Source organism: Cotesia glomerata, linkage group LG4 (genome assembly GCF_020080835.1).
Source record: "Cotesia glomerata isolate CgM1 linkage group LG4, MPM_Cglom_v2.3, whole genome shotgun sequence".
Lineage (NCBI taxonomy): Eukaryota > Metazoa > Arthropoda > Insecta > Hymenoptera > Braconidae > Cotesia > Cotesia glomerata.
In genome coordinates this window covers 13,867,431-13,888,151 of record NC_058161.1, presented here as the reverse complement: position 1 = coordinate 13,888,151, position 20,721 = coordinate 13,867,431, and the positions used below count along the sequence as shown (strand labels likewise).

Genomic DNA, 20,721 nt, shown 5'->3' with positions numbered 1-20,721 from the left:
GAAAAATTTTAGGAACAAAATTTAATGAAGACACTAAAAAATGGCCATAACTTCTAAAAATATTAAGTTTAGGAGAAAATTATGGGGTTAAAATTGTAGCTTAGGAAATTTCCTAAAAAAAATGTCTGAGTACTTCAATCCTATCTTCAATATTTTAGGAGATATAGGTTTTACAGTGTTGAATTTCTAGAAAATAAGGAATTATTGTTTAGGAGGTATAAAAGTGGGCATAACTCCTAAAATATTAATTTTAGGAGATAATTATGAGATTAATATGGTAGCTTAGGAAATTTCCTATAAAAAATGTACTTCATTTCTATCTTCAATATTTTAGGAGATATAGGAAATTTTATAGTACTGACGACAAAAATACTATAAAAATAGCCATAACTCCGAAAATATTGATCTTAGGAGAAAATTATGAGACTAAATTTGTAGCTTAAGAAATTTCCTAACAAAAACACCCCTATACTCTAGGTCTACCTTCAATATTTTAGGAGATATAGTCACTTAAATAGTGTTGACAATAAAAAATTAAAAAAACATTCTTTAGGAACTACAAAAATGGCTATAACTCCTAAAATATTGATTTTAGGAGAAAATCATAAGAAACCAAATTTGTAGTTTATAAAATTTCCTATAAAAAAATACTCATTTCCTATGTCTATCTCTAATATTTTAGGAGATATAGCTACTTAATTAATGTTGACTTCCTAAAAACACTATAAAAACCGCTATAACTCCTAAAATATTGATTTTAAGAAAAAATCATAAAACTAAAATTGTAGCTCAAGAAATTTCCTATCTAAAACACTCCTATGCTCTAGGTCTACCTTTAATATTTTAGGAGATATAGCCACTTAAATAAATACACTATAAAAATAGCCATAACTCCTAAAATATTAATTTTAGGAGAAAATCATAAGACTCAGATTGTAGCTTAGGAAATTTCGCCATTTGAATAGGGTTGACTTCCTAAAATATAACAAATCATTATTTAGGAACTATAAAAGTGGCTATAACTCCTAAAATATTGATTTTAGGAGAAAATCATACGAAACCAAATTTGTAGTTTATAAAATTTCCTAAAAAAAAATACTCATTTCATATGTCTATCTCTAATATTTTAGGAGATATAGCTACTTAATTAATGTTGACTTCCTAAAAACACTATAAAAACCGCTATAACTCCTAAAATATTGATTTTAGGAAAAAATCATAAGGAACCAAATTTGTAGCTTATAAAGTTTCCTACAAAAAATCTTTTGTATATTTTTCAAAATTTTCAATATTTAACCTAGAAATCTCAATTAAAGTTTCAAGGTCATAAAAACGATCTCTTACCTGGTATTCCTTCCAATCTCGGTAAAAATTCATTCCAAAAAGCGCAAGCCGGCAATCGGGGCCCAGTTCCTAGTCCCGATTTTTCAGCATTGAAAATATAGTACTGTGGTTCGTCGCGAGTGTAAGCTGGCCAATCATCGCCCTCTGTCGGTTTTCTGCAAAAAAAAAAAAATAAATAAATAAATAAATCGGAATTTAGTTCGAAGTTTAACATCGTGTTTGAAGGGTAGCTTAACCGGAATATAGAAAAGAGAAAACTTCTTTTTTTTTGTTGAAATAAAAGAGTGGAAAGAACATATGTGGCTAGGGTTTATATTACCCACTTGGGAATTATTCTGAAGATAAATACTGTCGTTTAGCTAGCAGATATTTTTATATTTTTTTTATACGATACAAAGTTATAATTTATTTATTTGTGCTAATGTTTTTTTTTCCTCCATTTATTAGCTAATAAATCTTTTCCCTTTATTTTTATTCCACTGTTTCTTTTTTAATCTCAGTTACATGCTCAAACCCCCGAGAATCGTGCTTACAATCTATTTTATCTAAGCTCATCAATATTCCTTGAATTTTAGAGGTAGAAAAAAAAATTTGCTTTTTTTTTAACACTAATGTTCTAGCGACCTAGAATTTTTCATCCCGAGTAAAATGAACCCAAACACTCTATACTTACTCTCAAGTTTTCATTAAAAAAATCGCGTTAATAATTTATTGAATGATCTATAGATCATTGACCTGCGGCCAATTGACTCGTGCGACGGCTTATTTTCTTCAGAATTTTAAGGAGAAGAAAACTATCCAAAGATTTTTTTATTAATACAATTCCTAGTACCGATTAATCATTAACAGAAAAACAAATATTTGTATTTTTTAAAAATAAAGACCTAGAGACCTAGAATTCTTTCAGCCAAGTAAAATAAACCCAAACACTATACTTATTCCCAAGCTTTCATTAAAAAATCGCGCTAATAATTTATTGAATGATCTATAGATCATTGACCTGAGGCCAATTGACTCGTGCGACGGCTTATTTTCTTCGGAATTTTAAATTAAGGAGAAGAAAAATATCCAAAGATTTTTTTATTAAAACAATTCCTAGTGCCGATTAATCACTGATTAATCGTTAACTAATAAACAAATTTTTGTATTTTTTAAAAATAAAGTCCTAGAGACCTAGAATTCTCTATCCTGAGTAAAATGAATACCTACAACCCTTATTAGTAATTTTTCCTTCTATAAAAAAATCGCATTAATAATTTATCAATTGATCTATAGATCATTAATCAAAATTGACCTTCGACCAAATGAGTCGTGAGACGGCTCATTTTACCCGGGAATTATCAAAGATTAATAATTTTAAATTAGTTTATTTTAAAAAAATTTCCTAGACCCATTAATCACCTCATTAATGATTAATGAAAAAAAAAGTTTTGTATTTTCAAAAATTATTAATACTACGACCTAGATCTTTTAATCCTGATTAAAATAAGTACCTACAACCTTTATTGGTTACTTTTTGTTCCTACCAAAAATCGCATTAATAATTTATTAAATGATCTATAGATCATTAATCAAAAATCGACCTGCGGCCAATAACCTCGTGCGACACGTCATTTTTTTCAGAATTTTCTCGACATTCATATAATCCGACTGTCTTTCTTCTTCCTCTCCACCCAAGCTCGATTAATCACTTCATTAATCATAAAGAAAAAAAAATAACCGACTTTTTTAGTCATTGACCTCGTGACCTAGATCTTGAAATCCCCAGCAAAACAACTACCCACAGTCTATAATTAAAATTATTTCTTAAGCAAAAAACAGACATTAATATTTATTTAATCAATTAATCGATTAATTAATTAATTAATCAATCTACTTTGAATATATGCATGTGGGTATTCATTTTACGCGTCTCGGCACCAGCTGTTCAAATTACGTAATTATATTGTCAAATTAAGTCTTTATAAGCCCTCAGATTTAAAAAACGCCAGTAGTGTTCAAAATGCGTGTCCTTATAGTCTTAATTTTCTGCGCTATCACTGCCGCGGTGCCTAGCTGTCCTAACATTCGCGTGATCGTCGATCTGAATTTGGTAAGGAGAAAATTATAATTTTTAAAAATTGAAAAAAAGAAAATATATTAATGTAATTAATTCCAGGCTTCTGGAACTTGGTACGAGTTCCAACGCAGTGATAATAATTTAATACTTAATGGAACATGTACGACCGTAATTTTCCATCGAAATGACGAGTGTATCTGCAGAATGAGTTATTATGATATTCCAATGTCCGAAAAAACATTACTTGCAGAAATTGTTCCGAGACGTAGCGATGTTTTTTATTATCGGTTTCCTTTAATTGACATTTATGATCAAGAGTATTATATTATTGACACTAATTACATCGAATATACGGTTCTGATGAGTTGTGACCAAAATTATGGGTAATTATTGTGATTAATTAAAAATTTTGAAATTTTTTTAAATTTTTGAAAATTTTTGGAAATTTTGTAATTTTTGAAAATTTTCAAATTTTTAGAAATATTGAAAATTATGAAATTTTTGAAAATTTTAAAATTGTTGAAAATTTTGAAATTTTTTAAAATTTTCAAATTGTTGAAAATTTTGAAATTGTTGAAAATTTTAGAAAATTTTGAAATTGTTAAAAACTTAGAAAATTTTGAAATTGTTGAAAATTTTGAAATTGTTAAAATTTTAGAAAATTTTGAAATTTTTGAAAATTCTAAAAATTTTGAAAATTTAGGATTCCAAAATTTGTGGTGGTAACCCGAAATCCAAATCCAAGCTACAAAACTGTCCAAAAAATACGTCAAGCATTCCATAAACGACGAATTAACACCCCGAACTTAGTGACGATCAACAACGAAGATTGTGGAAAATTTTGAAAAAAAAAATTTTTTTGAATTTTTGAAAATAATTATATCCGCGACCTAGGCCTTGAAATCCCGAGTAAAATGACCCCTCACAACCCTGGTTGGTCATAAATATTAATGCGAAAAAATTGCGTTAATAATTTGTTAAATGATCTATAGATCATTAATTAAAAATCGACCTACGGTCGATTAGGTCGTGCGACGGGTCATTTTACTCGAAATTTTGTCACCTTTTCAAAAATATAATTACTTTTTGAAAATTTTTGTAATTACTCATGAAAATCAGGGCATTGATCCGGTAACAACTGGATAAATAATCAGATGTTAATATTTGTATGGAAATAAAATTTTTGAAAGTATTTATTCTTTTTTTGTTTCATTTAATCTTACAGTTGGATAAATATTTATAGATCCTAAAATATTTTTAGTTGAAATGAAAATATTTACATATTTATATAAAAAGTTTAATCTGAAAAAATAATATTGGATGTTTAAAAATAATTTTTTTGTAGAATATTGACAGTACTGCGAGCTAGCGTTTGAAATGCCGAGTAAAATGAATACCTAGAACATGTCCTGATTAATTTTTCTTCCTATTAAAAATCGCATTAATAATTTATCAAATGATCTATAGATCATTAATCAAAAATTGACCTACGGTCAATTGGGTCGTTCGAGCGCTCATTTTACGCGTAATTTTACCTACAATTTAAAAATCTCATTAATTTTTTCCAAAAATTATTTTAATGCCCCCTAATTAATCATTAATCATATTGCTCAAAACTTTTTCATTTTTTTACAGTTCATCGATTTAAATTAAATATAAAAGGTTTCGCAAGACTATATTTTGAGAACCAGGGTCTCACAATGTTTGCAATGGCGGCCATTAACCGCAAAAATTGTTAAATATTAAGCCGAAAAATTCCAAAATGTTTGACGTTTAATAAAATAATCTTTTTTTGGCCTCAAATATTTACCGATATTTCAATATAAATTAACGAGAAATCGATGACTATTCAGTTTAAAAATCAATCATGTTGCGTTTATTAATCTTCAGTATTATCGTCTTAACCTCAGTTATTTCGGGCCAACAGCCAGGACATTGTCCTAATATTCCTGGGCTATCTAGAAATATTTACAGAATAGGTATTAATTTGCAATTTATTAAAAATTACATTTCTTAAATCGTAGTGACCTAGGACTCGCCAACCCGAGTAAAATGAACCCAAACACTCCATAATTATTCCCAAGCTCTCATTAAAAAAATCGCGTTAATAATTTCTTAAATGATCTATAGATCATTGATCAAAATTGACCTGTGGCCAATTAAGTCGTGCGACGGCTCATTTTTCTCGGGTTTCAATGGACATTAATAGTATCCAATTAATTTTTCATAAAAATAATTCCTTGATCAATTAATCGGGTCATTAATCATTAATAAAAAAAAAAATTTGTTATTTTTAAAAATCTTTGATACTGCGACCTCGAATTCTTCATCCCGAGTAAAATGACTCCTTACACTCTGTATTTATTACCAAGCTTTCATTAAAAAAATCGAGTTAATAATTTCTTAAATGATCTATAGATCATTAATCAAAATTGACCTGCGGCCAATCGGGTCGTGCGATACGTCTTTGTTTTCAGAATTTCATCCACATTACGAATATCTAATTAATTTTACTCTAAAATTGAATTAATCAACAATTTCAGGCGCCTGGAATTTGGTACTAGCACAGCAAAAGTATCAACGACTATGATGAAAAAATAAAATGCGTCCGTATTGACTGGAGCCAACCTAAGGGATCAAACTTCACATTGAACGTTGACGCTATTTCGACCATGTAATTAAAAATTAATCGAAATAATTTATTAGTATTTATTAACCAATGGTATAAATATTAGAACCAACGCTCTTTCGTCAATTGTCATAGAAGGTAGGGATGGCAGTCCTACATTTAGAAACCACGTGCCGGTTTTGGGAGAAGTTGACGTCGACGTTTATATCCTCGGTCATAATTACGACAAATGGGCCGTTTTGTATTATTGTGATAAAACAGAAAACTCTTAGTAAGTTTTTTATTTTAATAAGTTATTTTATTAACAAACAGGTGATTTATTTTTGTGAATTCACAGCATTGAGCAAGCTTTGGTATTTACAAGACAAAAATTCCCGGATGAAAGAGGACTTAATCAATTCATAGATGAATCCTACAGTTATTGGAGTCTACGAAGGCCACAATTTAGCCGAGTTATCCAAAATTGTCGGAATTAATTTCTAAAAAAAAATTGTCAATTTTAAACTCAATAAAAAAATGACATACTTCAAAAAAGTTGATTATTTTTTAAATCCGAGGTCCTGGTGACCTAGAACACACCAGCCCGAGTAAAATGAACCTAAACACTCTATATCAATTCCCAAGCGTCCATTGAAAAAATCGCGTTAATAATTTCTTAAATGATCTATAGATCATTAATCAAAATTGACCTATGACCAATTAAATCGTGAGACGGCTCATTTTTCTCGGGCTTCAATAGACATTAATAGTATCCGATAAATTTTTCATAAAAATAATTCCTTGATCCATTAATCGGGTCATTAATCATTACTAAAAGAAAAGTTTTAATATTTTTAAAAATCTTTGATGCCACGACCTAGATCATGAAATCCCAAATAAAATGAACCCAAACATTCTATATCAATTCCCAAGCGTTCATTAAAAAAATCGCGTTAATAATTTCTTAAATGATCTATAGATCATTAATCAAAAATTGACCTGTGCCCAATCAGGTCGTGCGATACGTCATTTTCTTCAGAATTTCATCCACATTACGAATATCTAATTAATTTTACTCAAAAATGATTCTAATGATCTATAATTGGCGATTAATCAGATTTAAATTCAAAAATTTCTTAATTAAGGTTATTGACTGAACATAAATGTTAAGCAAGAAAGTTTTGAAATGTTTGACATTTAATAAAACGTTCTTTTTTTAGCCTCTAATATTTTCCAATGTTTTGATATAAATTCAAGAAGATAGTAATTGATAAATCAGTTTTAATGCTTAACCATGTCGCGTGTATTAATTATTAATATTTTATTCTTAATCCCACTTGTTTTAAGCCAACAACTGGGAAGATGTCCTATTATATCCGGAATTCCATTAAATCCCTATAAGGTATATATTTAATGTGTAATTAATAAAAAATTAAGTATATAAAAAAGTGCATAGTTACAAAATTTTGAGCTCCTAGTGACCTAGAATTCTTCATTCCGAGTAAAATGACCCCAAACACTATATATCACTTCCAAAGCTTTCATTAAAAAAATCGCGGTAATAATTTATCAAATGATCTATAGATCATTAATCAAAAATTGACCTGCGGCGAATCAGGTCGTGCGACGGCTCATTTTTTTCAGAATTTTAAGGAGATTAAAAGTGGCTTATTAATTTTAACCTAGCAATAATTTATCACCAATTTTAGGTGGCTGGTCACTGGTACCCAAACAGGCGGAGTTCTCAGCTTCGACAAAACAATCAAATGCGGGAGTCTTCTTTAGACCCCACTTAACGAATCGAATTTCACAATGAAGATAGATAGTATCTCGACGATGTAATAACTAACTAAATCAATAATAATTATTTTTAAATAATTAATTAAATAATTTTGTAGAACTAAAACCAAGTCATCGGTTGTCGTCGAAGGTAACGCCAATAGTCATACATTTCGATATCACGTTCTTCTCCTAGGAGAAATATACATTGACGTTTACGCCCTCGGTGCTGATGACAACAGATGGCGCGTCGTGTGGAGTTGTGTGAACCACGGAAACACTCAGTAAGTTTCTTTATATAGGTGACAAGATAATATATAAATATACTGACGATTATTTTGTGGGTCTACAGCACTGAGACGTCTCGAGTATTTACGAGACAACCATTTCCGAATGAAGAAGAACTTGGAAGATTTATAGATCAATCATTCAAGAGATGGGGTCTTCAGAAACCAAAATTCACTAAAATTGACCAAAATTGTTAAATAAAAATTTTTGGCTCAACAAATTTGAATTTTTTGTAATTTTCATGTCCTAGAGACCTAGAACCCAAACCCAAACCTGCGGCCAATTGACTCGTGCGACGGCTTATTTTCTTCGGAATTTTAAGAAGAATAAAACCATCCAAAGATTTTTTTACTAAAACAATTCCTAATGCCGATTAATCATTAACCAAAAAAGAAATTATTGTATTTATCAAAAATAAAGTCCTAGCGACCTAGAATTCTTCCGGCTGAGTAAAATGAACCCAAACACTCTATATCAATTCCCAAGCTTTCATTAAAAAAATCACGTTAATAATTTCTTAAATGATCTATAGATCATTAATCAAAAATTGACCTGCGGCCAATCAGGTCGTGCGACGGCTTATTCTACGCGTAATTTAACCCACAAGATAAATATCTTATTAGTTTAACTAAAAAACAATTTTAATGATCTATAATTGGCGATTAATCAAATTTAAATTTAAAAATTTCTTAATTAAAGTCATTGACCGAACATAAATATTAAGCAAGTAAGTTTTGAAATGTTTGACATTTAATAAAACGTTCTTTTTTTAGCCTCAAATATTTGCCAATATTTTGATATAAATTCAAGAAGATAGCAATTAATCAATTAGTTTAAAAAATTAACCATGTTGCGTGTATTAATTATTAATTTTTTAATCTTAATTCCACTTGTTTTAAGCCAACAACCGGGAAGATGTCCGATAATATCTGGAGTTTCGTTTAATCCTTATACGGTATGTAATTTGTAATTAAAAAAAAATTACTTATTTATTAAAGCGTATAGTTATTAAATTTGAGATTCTAGCGACCTAGAATTCTTTATCCCGAGTAAAATGAGCCCCAACACTATGTATCACTTCCGAAGCTTTCATTAAAAAAATCGCATTAATAATTTATCAAATGATCTATAGATCATTAATCAAAAATTGACCTGCGGCCAAATGAGTCGTGAGACCGCTCATTTTTTTCGGGAGTTATCGAAGATTAACAATTTTAAATTGGTTTATTTTTAAAAAATTTCCTAGACCTATTAATCGCCCTATTAATCATTAATGAAAAAAAAAGTTTTGCATTTTTAAAAATTATCAATACTGCGACCTAGATCTTTAAATTATGATTAAAATAAGTTCCTACAAACCTTATAAATTAACATTTATTCCTACTAAAAATCGCATTAATAATTTATCGAATGATCTATAGATCATTAATCAAAAATCGACCTGCGGCCAATCAGGTCGTGCGACGGCTCATTTTTTTCAGAATTTTAAGGAGATTAAAAGTGGCTTACTAATTTAACTCTAAAATTGAACTAATTACCAATTTTAGGCTGCTGGTTTTTGGTACCGAAACAGGCTGAGTTCAAATGGCTTCGACAACAAGCTTACATGCGAAACTATTTTATTTTCTCCACTTGACCGATCAAACTACACAATAAAGATGGATAGTATCTCGACAATGTAATGACTAATTAATTAATAATAATTTTTTTTTAATAATTAATTAAATAATTTTTTAGAACTAACACCAAGTCATCGGTTGTCGTCGAAGGTAACGCCAATGGTAATACATACAAATATCACGTTCCTCTTCTAGGAGAAATAGACATTGACGCTTACGTCCTTGGTACCGATGACAACAGATGGCGTATCTTGTGGGGTTGTATGAACCACGGAAACACTCAGTAAGTTTCTTTGTCTAGGTGACAAGATAATAAATTAATATACTGATGATTATTTTGTGGGTTTACAGCACTGAGGTCGCTCGAGTATATACGAGACAACGGATTCCGGATGAAGATGAACTTGAAAGATTTATAGATCAATCATTCAAGAGATGGGGCCTCCAAAAACCAAAATTCACTAAAATTGACCAAAATTGTTAAATAAAAATTTTTGGTTTAACAAATTTGAATTTTTTGTAATTTTAATATCCTGGCGACCTAGAATTTGAAATCCCGAGTAAAATGAACCCAAACACTCTATAGTTATCTCCACGATTTCATTGAAAAAATCGCGTTAATAATTTATTGAATGATCTGTAGATCATTGACCTGCGGCCAATTGACTCGTGTGACGGCTTATTTTCTTCAGAATTTTAAGGAGAAGAAAACTATCCAAAGATTTATTTATTTAAACAATTCCTAGTGCTGATTAATCACCGATTAATCATTAACCAAAAAAAAATTTTTGTTTTTTTATAAAATCAAAGTCCTAGTGACCTAGAATTTTTTATCCCGAGTAAAATGAACTCAAACACTCTATACTTATTCCCAAGCTTTCATTAAAAAAATCGCGTTAATAATTGCTTGAATGATCTATAGATCATTAATCAAAAATTGACCTGCGGCCAATCGGGTCGTGCGACGACTCATTTTACGCGTAAATTAACCCACAAGATAAATATCTTATTATTTTTACTCAGTAACGATTTTAATGTTCTATAATTAGCGATTAATCAGATGGAAATTTAAAAGTGAATTAATTAAGGTCAGTAGTTAAATAAATTTTCCTTATTAAGTAAGAAAGTTTTGAGATGTTTGACATTCGCCAATATTTTAATATAAATTTATAAGGATAGCAATTGAAAATTCAGTTTAAATAATAAATCATGTTGCGTGTATTAATAATTAATTTTATCGTTTTAATTCCACTTGTTTTAAGCCAAAAACCGGGACCATGCCCTATTATATCCGGGGTTCCGTTAGATGCTTCTCAGGTATATATCTCCTTTGTAATTAAGAAAAATGACTTATTTATCGTTTGAAATATCCTTTGTAATTAAGAAAAATGACTTATTTGAGTGCATAATTATTAAATCGGAGATTCTAGCGACCTAGAATGCTTCATGCTGAGTAAAATGACCCCTTACACGATATATTCCTTCCGAAGCTTTCATTAAAAAAATCGCATTAATAATTTATCAAATGATCTATAGATCATTAATTAAAATTGATCTGTGGCCAATTAAGTCGTGCGAGGTGTCATTTTCTTCAGAATTTCAAGGAGATTAAGAATATATATATAATATTTATGTAAAGAAAATACCTGGACTTATTAATCGACGATTAATGATTAACAGAAATATAAATGTTAGTATTTTTTTAATCTGAGCTTCTAGTGACCTAGAATTCTTCATTTCGAGTCAAATGAGCCCTCACACTATATAACACCTCCGAAGCTTTTATTTAAAAAATCGCATTAATAATTTATCAAATGATCTATAGATCATTGATAAAAATTGACCTGTGGCTAATTAAGTCGTGCGAGGTGTTATAGTTTTAGTCTCGCTAAAACTCAAAAACGGCTGGACCGATTTTCAAAATTTTTTTTTTGTTTTGTTCGCTATAGTTCAGGAATGGTTTAGAAAAATAAAAATTTTTGAAAAACCCGAAAGTTCAGCTAAAAAAATCAAAAATTGTTAATTTTATATCTGAATCACTATTGTTACGTTTGAGCCTCAAGGTTGCAAGAGTGTACCAAAATTGTTCAATATGTAGAAAGATACGTACAAGTATACTGGAGAGTTATATCATTTACCTACATTCAGTTTGTAGGACATAACCACAAATCTCAAGAAGAAACTCAAGAAAAATGTTTGTCATTGCTTTTGTTTTGTTCGTGTTCATTTTCATATTGTTTATATCTATCTATCTATCTTCTATATATATAAAAAGGAATAGCTGTGCGTTAGTCTCGCTAAAACTCAAAAACGACTGGACCGATCTCAACAATTTTCTTTTTGTTTTGTTCACTACACGCAAAAAAAAATTGGGGCTGCCACATGATTTTTTCATGTGGCTACCACATGATTTTCATGTGGCTACCACATGATTTTTTCATGTGGCTACTACATGATTTTCATGTGGCTGCTACATGATTTTCCTATGGTAGCCACATGATTTTTTCATGTGGTTGCCACATGATTTTCATGTGGCAGGCAATACTATAATAATAGTTAAAACAACAATAATAATTATCATGATGATAACAATAATAATAATCGATATTATTAAGAGAATAAGAAAAATTTTGTGGCCGGTAAATTTTTATGATAAAATGGGTTTTTATGGTTAAATTTGGTATCATTAGAAAGGTCTTAATCTGGAGTTGTGCCTATTCAAGGTTTCATATCATTCTCACTAATAGTCAATTTATTATGATAAGAATTAAGGCTGCATGCGAAAATGCTCTATCTCTAGATACATAATTAAGAAATGATCTTGCATCTGGTGAACTATTGCCATTTTTAAAGATATAAGCTCATCCTGACATTACACTCATCGGGACCTTTCATTTGAGTACCCACATCAACTTTTCATATATTTATATATTTTATATATATGTATTATATATACTCTGAATTTAATTAATTATTTATCATTGGCTATTAACTATTAACTATTGTCTGAAAAATATATAATATGTTTGCTATTATATTTTTCCCCACTTTAAGCACTGTATTTAATGTACACTAAATGTTAAAATTATGTAAAATTGATGGTCTTGAGGGAGTCTTGACTCCAAGATCAAATAAAACTTATTTATCTATCTATCTATCTATATATGAAAAATATATCAAAATGCATGTGGGTACTCAAATGAAAGCTCTTGATGAGTGTAACATCGGGAAGAGCTTACATCTTTAAAAATATAAATTAGAAGATTAATAATATCTAAATAATATTTATGTAAAAAAAAAGGTCCAAGCGACCTAGAATTCTTCGTCCCGAGTAAAATGAATCCAAACACTCTATACTTACTCTCAAGCTTTCATTGAAAAAATCGCATTAATAATTTCATAAATGATCTATAGATCATTGACCTGCGGCCAATCAACTCGTGCGATGGCTTATTTCCTTCAGAATTTTGAGGAGAATAAAACTATCTAAAAATTTTTTCATTAAAATAATTCCTAATGGCGATTAATCACTGATTAATCATTAACAGAAAAACAAATTTTTGTATTTTTGAAAACTATAGCCCTAGCGACCTAGAATTCTCCCGGCCGAGTAAGATGAACCCAAACACTCTATATTTATACCCAAGGGTTCAATTAAAAAATCGCGTTAATAATTTTTTAAATGATTTATAGATCATTAATCAAAAATTGACCTGCGGCCAATCGAGTTGAGTGACGGCTTATTTTACGCGTAATTTTACCTTCAATTTAAAAATCTAATTAATTTTTTCCAAAAATCATTCTAATGCCCTTCAATTAATCATTAATCATATTACTCAAAAACTTTTCATTTTTTTAAAGTTCATCGATTAAAATCAAAGATTGAAGATTTCGTAAGACCATATTTTGACAACCAAAGTCTTACAGTGTTTGCAATGGCGGTCATTAACCGAATAAATCGTTAAATATTGAGCCAAAAAATTCCGAAATGTTTGACGTACGATAAAATAATCTTTTTTTAGCCTCAAATATTTACCGATATTTCAATATAAATTAACGAGAAATCGATGACTATTCAGTTTAAAAATCAATCATGTTGCGTGTATTGATCTTCAGTATTCTCGTCTTAATCCCAGTTATTTCGGGCCAACAGCCAGGACGTTGTCCTAATGTTCCTGGTCTACCCCGAAATATTTACAGAGTACGTATTAATTTGCAATTTATTAAAAATTACATTTTTTAAATCGTAGCGACCTAGGACTCGCCATCCCGAGTAAAATGAACCCAAACACTCCATAATTATTCCCAAGCTTTCATTAAAAAATCGCGATAATATTTTAATAAATGATCTATAGATCATTAATCAAAATTTTACCTGCGGCCAATCAGGTCGTGCGATACGTCATTTTTTTTCAGAATTTCATCCAAATTACAAATATCTAACTAATTTTATTCTAAAATTAAATTAATTACCAATTTTAGGCACCTGGAATCTGGTACGTGCACAGCAAAAGTACCAACGACTTTGATGAAAAAATGAAATGCGTCCGTATTAACTGGAGCCAACCTAAGGGATCAAACTTTACATTGACCGTTGAGAATTTTTCGACCATGTAATTAAAAAATTAACCGAAATAATTTATTAATATTTATTAACCAATAATTTAATTTTTAGAACCAACACTCTTGAGTCAATTGTCGTAGAAGGTAGGGATGGCAGTCCTACATTCAGATGCCACGTGCCTGTTTTGGGAGAAATTGACGTCGATTATTATATTCTCGGTCATGATTACGCCAGATGGGCCATTTTGTATTATTGCGATGAAAAAGAAAATTCATAGTAAGTTTTTTATTTTAAAGTTATTTTATTAATAAATAGATAATTTAATTTCTGTGAATTTACAGCACCGAGCAAGCTTTGGTATTAACAAGACAAAAATTCCCGGATGAAAGAGGACTTAATCAATTTATAGATCAATCCTACAGATATTGGGGTCTACAGAAGCCACAATTTACACCAACTGTCCAAAATTGTCGGAATTAATTTCTAAAAGAAAATTGTCAATTGGTAATTTAATAAAAAAAATTACATACTTCAAAAAAGTCGATCATTTTTTAAATCCGAGGTCGTAGCGACCTAGAACTCGCAAGCCCGAGTAAAATGAACCCAAACACTCTATACTTATTCCCAAGCGTTCATTAAAAAAATCGCGTTAATAATTTCTTAAATGATCTATAGATCATTAATCAAAATTGACCTTCGGCCAATTAAGTCGTGTGACGGCTCATTTTTCTCGGGCTTCAATGGACATTAATAGCATCCAATTAATTTTTCATAAAAAAAATTCCTTGATCCATTAATCGGGTCATTAATCATAAATAAAAAAAAAGTTTTGCTATTTTTAAAAATCTTTAGTGCTGCGACCTAGAATTCTTCATTCCAAGTAAAATGACTCCTTACACTTAGTATTAATTCCCAAGCTTTCATTAAAAAAATCTCGTTAATAATTTCGTTAATGATCTATAGATCATTAATCAAAAATTGACCTGCGGCCAATCTAGTCGTGCGACGGCTCATTTTACTCGGGATTACATCAACGTTACAAATATTTATTATTTTTTAACCTTATTTAACTTGGAGAGAATTTAAATAAGAAAATTATAAAAAATAAAATTTTATAGATAGTAGTCAAATTTTTTAAAAATAACCCAAAACAGATAAAGGGAAAACAACCGACTCAGCAAACTTTGTCGAGAAAAAAAAAGCTAGAGTTTTATTTTTATTCAACTTCTTTTTTTTTCTCAAGCGATCGAAGGAACGTGCAATTGCTACACTTGTATACACGTTCTAGTAAGACATCACTGAGGAGTCACGTAGTCTTAAGTCAGGTGTCTTTTAGTAGTTTTTATTGATTTTACGTGAGTGAAAAGTTCGCCCGAAATTCACTTGAAAATTTTTGCGTGTTAATGGTCGTTGACAAATTAATTAAATAAATATTTTACAAAACACTATTTTATCAAAGTAAATTTTTTTCAAATCTGAGCTTCTAGCGACCTAGAATTTTTAATCCCGACTAAAATGACCCCCCACACTATATATTAATTCCGAAGCTCTCATTAAAAAAATCGCATTAATAATTTATCAAATGATCTATAGATCATTAATCAAAAATCGGCCTGTAGCTAATCAGGTCGTGCGACGGCTCATTTTTTTCAGAATTTCAAGGAGAATAAAAGTGGCTTATTATTTTTTCTTTAAAATCATTACTTCGCACAAAAATCGCGGATTAATAAAAAAAAAAAAATGTATTTGTTAAAATATTGAAAGCGGAGTTATAAAAGAAAGACGTTAACCCTCGATTAGATATCGAGTAAATATAAACTCTTAATACTCGAGTCGAGGGGCTGCTTTATCTTTAAGGTAACGTGTCTTCCCCTATAACTTATAACTATACAACATATTTTTATGCCCGGTTATATCTCTTTAAAGATCCTCTTATTTTTATCGCTAAAACCCAATACAGTTCTTCGTTTTACGTTAAATTAAAACAACTTTTATAGGTTTTTGTTCTTAACTCACCCTGTAAAGGCGAAGTTTGAGAATGCGGATATTATTTTCATGGACAGTTCACGCTCCTTGTCGGTGTATTTAAGGGAGGTGTTCAAGGGGTGTCCAAAAACATACTCGACTTCGTCGCCGTGGACTACGCCCATCCATTCTCCCCATAAATTCGTACTTGATCTCTGAAAAATAAAAAAATTTTTTTTTTAATCAATGGAGGTAATTTTCTTTATTTTCTCGGTAAATATCAATTATTTTTTAAATATAAGCTCATTACGTTGAAGTACGCTTTAAGAGCTTTCATTTGAGTACCCACATGATTTTTCAAAAAATTCCAAATTTTGGAATTTTTGTAAAATGCATGTGGGTATTCAAATGAAAGTTTAATTTAAGTGCTCACATGATTTTAACAAAAAATCGAAAAATTCCAAAATTTTGGAATTTTTCAAAAATCTAGTATTTTTTCCAAAATCTAGAAATTTTTCCAAAATTTGGAATTTATCCAAAATCTAGTCATTTTTTCAAAATTTTGTAATTTTTCCAAAATTTTCTAATTTTTCCAAAATATTGGAATTTTTGAAAAATGCATGTGGGTACTCAAATGAAAGCTCTTGAAGAGTAGGTTAAATAATAATAATAATAATTACAAGTGAAATTAATCAGGAAAGTTGACGTGGTCTTTATGCTCTAATGAACGCACTATTGAACAATGGTAAACTCATAGTCCTGGTGACTTGCTCGCATGTTAGTTGGTAAGAGGTGGGGGCGTGGAAGGGGTCGCCATTGAAGTTTGTATTCATATGCGGGCACAAAACCCAAACTTTAAATGAATGCTTTTATTTGACCACTAAATTACCGGATTGTATTATTTTATTATCCTTCCAAGAGGTAATTTAATATTTCATATAAATACTGAATTTTAATTGCGGGATTAATTAAAATAATAATTAACCTACTTTTTTTATTAGATTAAAAATATACATTTTAGATTATTCGGGATTTTTTTGGGGTTTTTCGGTAGGTATATAAAAATTTATGGACAGTTTTACTTGGAATTTAATGGGCTATACCTTTCAGGCATTTATTTTGACAAACAATTTGATTTTGATCAAAAAAATCCCATTTAAAATCAGAAAAACTGAAAAATCGTGATATTTTGGGAGTTTTTTTGGTAACTAGAGATTTTTTTGGGTTTATATTGGTAAAAACATATTAAATTAAACATCAGTCAACTCGTTTTTAAATGAGCTACAACCTCCATGCATAAACTTAGAGAAAAAAATTTTTTAACAGAAAAAATCCTATTTAAAACAGAAAAACTCAGAAACTCTGATATTTTATGAGTTTTTTTTGGTAATTAAGGATTATTTTGGGTTTTTATCGGTAAAAATATAAAAAATAATAGACCATTTTATTCGTACCTGAACCTACTACAACCTCCATGTATTAATTTTTTCTAAAAAAATTTTTTTGATTAAAAAAATCCTATTTTAAACCTAAAAAATACAAGAAATAAGGGTTTTTATTAGTTTTTTCGGAAATTAGTAATTTTTTTGGGTTTTTATTCAAAAAAATATATCAAATTATACATCATTCTACTTGTTATTGAACTTACTATTAGGTCCGTACATTTATTTTGTTAAAAAAAAATTTACGATAAAAAAAATCCCATTTAAAACCTTAAAAACTAAAAAAATCGAGATGTTAATGAGTTTTTTTGGCATTTAGTGATTTTTTTGAGTTTTTGTTGGTGAAAATATAAAAAATTATACACCATTTTACTCGTTATTGAATGTACTATAGCTTTTATGTATTCATTTTTTCAAAAACAATTTTTTTGATTAAAAAAATCCTATTTTAAACCTAAAAACTCTAAAAATCGGGATTTTAATGAGTTTTTTTGGTAATTAGTGATTTTTTTGGGTTTTTGTTGGTAAAAATGTAAAAAATTATAGATTATTGTGCTCATACGAAAGTGTACTACAACCTCTATACATTAATTATTACAAAAAAACATTTTTTAATAAAAAAAATCTTATTTGAAATCGAAAAATCCCAAAGGTTTGTTAAATCAACTTTAAATGTTTCTACAGTGGATTTCTAAACAAAATCCAATATTTTATAAGAACAGTTATCTGAGAAAACTTCCTGTTAAGAACTATCGACAAAAAAGGCAAGTATATGGATACGAAGGCATGAATAACTGAAGAATTGCGGTAACTCCGAGGCTTTTTAAAGAATTTCAATTTCCTCATTTCGTTTCGTCTCGGGCGAAAAAAAAAGTTATTTCTTTGCGTTTAACGGAACGGATTTAATATTCTGCATCGAGTTACTTTTTTTTCTAACCTCCACGCTTCCTTTCATTTTGTTAAACTCGAATAATAATTATATTTACTCTTATGTTAGCAATTCTTTTCGGATGCCAACTTTTTAATGAAAATGTTGGTTTGTTATTGTTATTCTTTATTTTTGGCTTACATGTCTGTTTACTTTTCATGAAAGCTTATTTTTTGTACTCTATAAGTGTCTAGTGAGTTTAAATTATTATTATTATCACCACTTTTACCGCTTTTTATCATAAAATTACGAGAAACAATAGTCAGAAAAGTTATTCTAGTGAATAATTGGGATTATTCGGGGAAGTAATTTTTTTTTAGGATTGCAAGCGTACTGAACTTGTAGGGTGTTTAAATACGAGTAAAATGATATATAATTTTTTATGTTTTAGAGTATGATTATCCAAAAAAATCACATTTTTATACAAAAAAACTACAAATTTACGCTTTTTCCGAGTTTTTATTATTTAAAATGGGATTTTTTCAAGTAAAGCTTCATTTTTTCACTAAATTATGTCATGAAAGTTGTAGCAGGTTCAATTACAAATCCAACAATACATAATTTTTTATATTTCTACCAACAAAAACCCAAAAAAATCACTAATTACCAAAATAACTCATTAAAATCCCTATTTTTGGAGTTTTCAAGGTTTTAAATGGGATTTTTTTTATCAAAAAAATTTTTTTAGAAAAAATTAATGCATGGAGGTTGTAGTAAGTTCAATTTTAAGTAAAATAGTCTATCACTTATTATATTAAACTATAAAAAACTAGCAAAATATCACATTTTTTATGTTTTTCTCTTTTCAAATAGGATTTTTTCAATTAAAAAATTTTTTTTCACAAACTAATGGATGGAAATTGTAGCTTATTTAAAAACGAGTAGAATTATATATAATTTTAAATATTTTTACAAATAAAAACCCAGAAAATCACTAATTACCAAAAAAAAACTCATTAAAATTCCTATTTTTTGTGTTTTCACGGTTTAAAATGGGATTTTTTTGATAATAAAATTTTTTTTTGTCAAAATGAATGAACGGACCTAATAATAGGTTCAATGAAAAGTAAAATGATGTATAATTTTATATATTTTTACCAATAAAAATCCGAAAAAATCACTAATTACCAAAAAAATTCATTATAATCCCTATTTTTGGAGTTTTTAAGGTTTAAAATGGGATTTTTTCGATCAAAATTTTTTTTTTGTAAAAAGTAATACATGGAGGTTATAGGAGATTAAATTACGAGTAAAATGGTGTATAATTTTTTATATTTTCACTGATAAAAACCCAAAAAAATCCTGATTCAAAATCAAAAACCCCGAAAAATGTAGTATTTTTACGATTTTTTCGGTTATTTACTTTAAAATAAATTTATTATCCCACATAATAACATTAATAATGAATAAAGGAGAATATTTCACAATATAAGTGAATCAGTTTTGGACGGATGATAAATGAAAAGCGAGATAACTCGACTGAGCTTTAATGCGGAAGGACTTTAAACCGGTAAGAAAATCCGCGATTTGGTCGCACTCTTACAAGATTCAACTTGACGTGTATGAGTAATGGCATCCTCGGTAGCTATCTTTATATTTAAGCCCTCTAATACCTACCCGCAACATATATACTCGCTTGCAAGCCATCGCGCCTTGTCATAGCCCTTTTAAAGCGCGCTATAGTGTACACTTGATGAATTAGTTCTCTAATTACTCACTCGCTTGGGGCGTTTTATCTAAAAGAAAGTCAGAAAAAGCTGGCAGATTCACAGTTCAAAGTGAAAATTTATTTTGGAATAGATAACCGAAAAAATCACGAAATTATGCAAATTTATAAGGTTTTTGAGTTTCAATCGGGATTTTTTTGGGATTTTATTTGTGAAAATTAAAAAAATGATATACTATTTTATTTGGAATTAAACCCTCTATGATGTCCATACATTGATTTTAACAAAAAAAAATCTTATTTTAAATCTAAAAAACACCAAAAATAACGATTTTTATGAGTTTTTTTTGTAGTAATTAGTGATTTTTTTGGGTTTTTCTTGGTAAAAATGTAAAAATTTATACATTATTTTATTTGTAATTAAACCTACTATAACCTTTATGCATCAATTTTTTCAAA

The 20,721-nt window shown here is 29.0% G+C and overlaps 4 protein-coding genes and 2 long non-coding RNA genes across 11 annotated transcripts in view; 4 read left to right on the top strand and 2 right to left on the bottom strand.

The window, feature by feature from the left end:
- LOC123263527 (acetylcholinesterase) overlaps window positions 1-20,721 on the bottom strand; it is a 60,268-nt gene that overhangs the window by 1,170 nt on the left and 38,377 nt on the right. For all 4 annotated transcript variants that reach the window (XM_044726378.1, XM_044726374.1, XM_044726376.1 and 1 more), the window contains exons 5-6: window positions 16,278-16,441; window positions 1,345-1,499 (exon numbers count right to left, since the gene is read on the bottom strand). In XM_044726378.1, the coding sequence (XP_044582313.1) occupies window positions 1,345-1,499; window positions 16,278-16,441 (319 nt within the window). The remainder of the gene's footprint in view (window positions 1-1,344; window positions 1,500-16,277; window positions 16,442-20,721) is intronic.
- On the top strand, window positions 2,782-4,573 carry LOC123263614. Its single transcript, XM_044726518.1, has 3 exons — window positions 2,782-3,436; window positions 3,503-3,786; window positions 4,107-4,573. The coding sequence occupies exons 1-3, from the start codon at window positions 3,347-3,349 to the stop codon at window positions 4,246-4,248; spliced, it is 516 nt and encodes a 171-aa protein (XP_044582453.1). The 5' UTR covers window positions 2,782-3,346; the 3' UTR covers window positions 4,249-4,573.
- On the top strand, window positions 5,243-14,800 carry LOC123263612. Of its 2 annotated transcripts, none has more exons than XM_044726514.1 (4): window positions 5,243-5,378; window positions 14,180-14,310; window positions 14,373-14,537; window positions 14,603-14,800. In XM_044726514.1, exons 1-4 carry the CDS (start codon window positions 5,271-5,273, stop codon window positions 14,739-14,741), a joined length of 543 nt encoding a protein of 180 aa, XP_044582449.1. In that variant the 5' UTR covers window positions 5,243-5,270; the 3' UTR covers window positions 14,742-14,800. The 2 variants fall into 2 exon arrangements, with proteins under 2 accessions (XP_044582449.1, XP_044582450.1); XM_044726515.1 differs by lacking the exon at window positions 5,243-5,378 and adding an exon at window positions 13,767-13,898.
- Window positions 5,966-6,554, top strand: LOC123263629. The gene is made up of 3 exons (XR_006509183.1): window positions 5,966-6,077; window positions 6,139-6,303; window positions 6,370-6,554. It is a non-coding gene; the product is annotated as an uncharacterized LOC123263629 (long non-coding RNA).
- On the top strand, window positions 8,925-10,196 carry LOC123263613. The gene is made up of 4 exons (XM_044726516.1): window positions 8,925-9,033; window positions 9,626-9,756; window positions 9,816-9,980; window positions 10,049-10,196. Exons 1-4 carry the CDS (start codon window positions 8,926-8,928, stop codon window positions 10,179-10,181), a joined length of 537 nt encoding a protein of 178 aa, XP_044582451.1. The 5' UTR covers window position 8,925; the 3' UTR covers window positions 10,182-10,196.
- On the bottom strand, window positions 10,218-13,192 carry LOC123263635. 2 transcript variants are annotated; one of them, XR_006509189.1, is made up of 3 exons: window positions 13,181-13,192; window positions 13,010-13,048; window positions 10,218-10,517 (listed from the first exon to the last, which is right to left on the bottom strand). It is a non-coding gene; the product is annotated as an uncharacterized LOC123263635 (long non-coding RNA). The 2 variants fall into 2 exon arrangements; XR_006509188.1 differs by lacking the exon at window positions 13,181-13,192 and having other exon boundaries at window positions 13,010-13,126.

What these genes read in the sequence shown, in the direction of transcription:
- LOC123263614 (XM_044726518.1), top strand. Translation starts at nt 3,347, where the DNA reads ATGCGTGTCCTTATAGTCTTAATTTTCTGCGCTATCACTGCCGCGGTG. An exon ending in TGATCGTCGATCTGAATTTG is followed by an intron (nt 3,437 to 3,502) that starts GTAAGGAGAAAA and finishes AATTAATTCCAG; the next exon opens with GCTTCTGGAACTTGGTACGA. An exon ending in AGTTGTGACCAAAATTATGG is followed by an intron (nt 3,787 to 4,106) that starts GTAATTATTGTG and finishes TTGAAAATTTAG; the next exon opens with GATTCCAAAATTTGTGGTGG.
- LOC123263613 (XM_044726516.1), top strand. Translation starts at nt 8,926, where the DNA reads ATGTTGCGTGTATTAATTATTAATTTTTTAATCTTAATTCCACTTGTT. An exon ending in TTTCGTTTAATCCTTATACG is followed by an intron (nt 9,034 to 9,625) that starts GTATGTAATTTG and finishes TACCAATTTTAG; the next exon opens with GCTGCTGGTTTTTGGTACCG. An exon ending in ATGAACCACGGAAACACTCA is followed by an intron (nt 9,981 to 10,048) that starts GTAAGTTTCTTT and finishes GTGGGTTTACAG; the next exon opens with CACTGAGGTCGCTCGAGTAT.
- LOC123263612 (XM_044726514.1), top strand. Translation starts at nt 5,271, where the DNA reads ATGTTGCGTTTATTAATCTTCAGTATTATCGTCTTAACCTCAGTTATT. An exon ending in TATCTAGAAATATTTACAGA is followed by an intron (nt 5,379 to 14,179) that starts ATAGGTATTAAT and finishes TACCAATTTTAG; the next exon opens with GCACCTGGAATCTGGTACGT. An exon ending in GTTGAGAATTTTTCGACCAT is followed by an intron (nt 14,311 to 14,372) that starts GTAATTAAAAAA and finishes TTTAATTTTTAG; the next exon opens with AACCAACACTCTTGAGTCAA.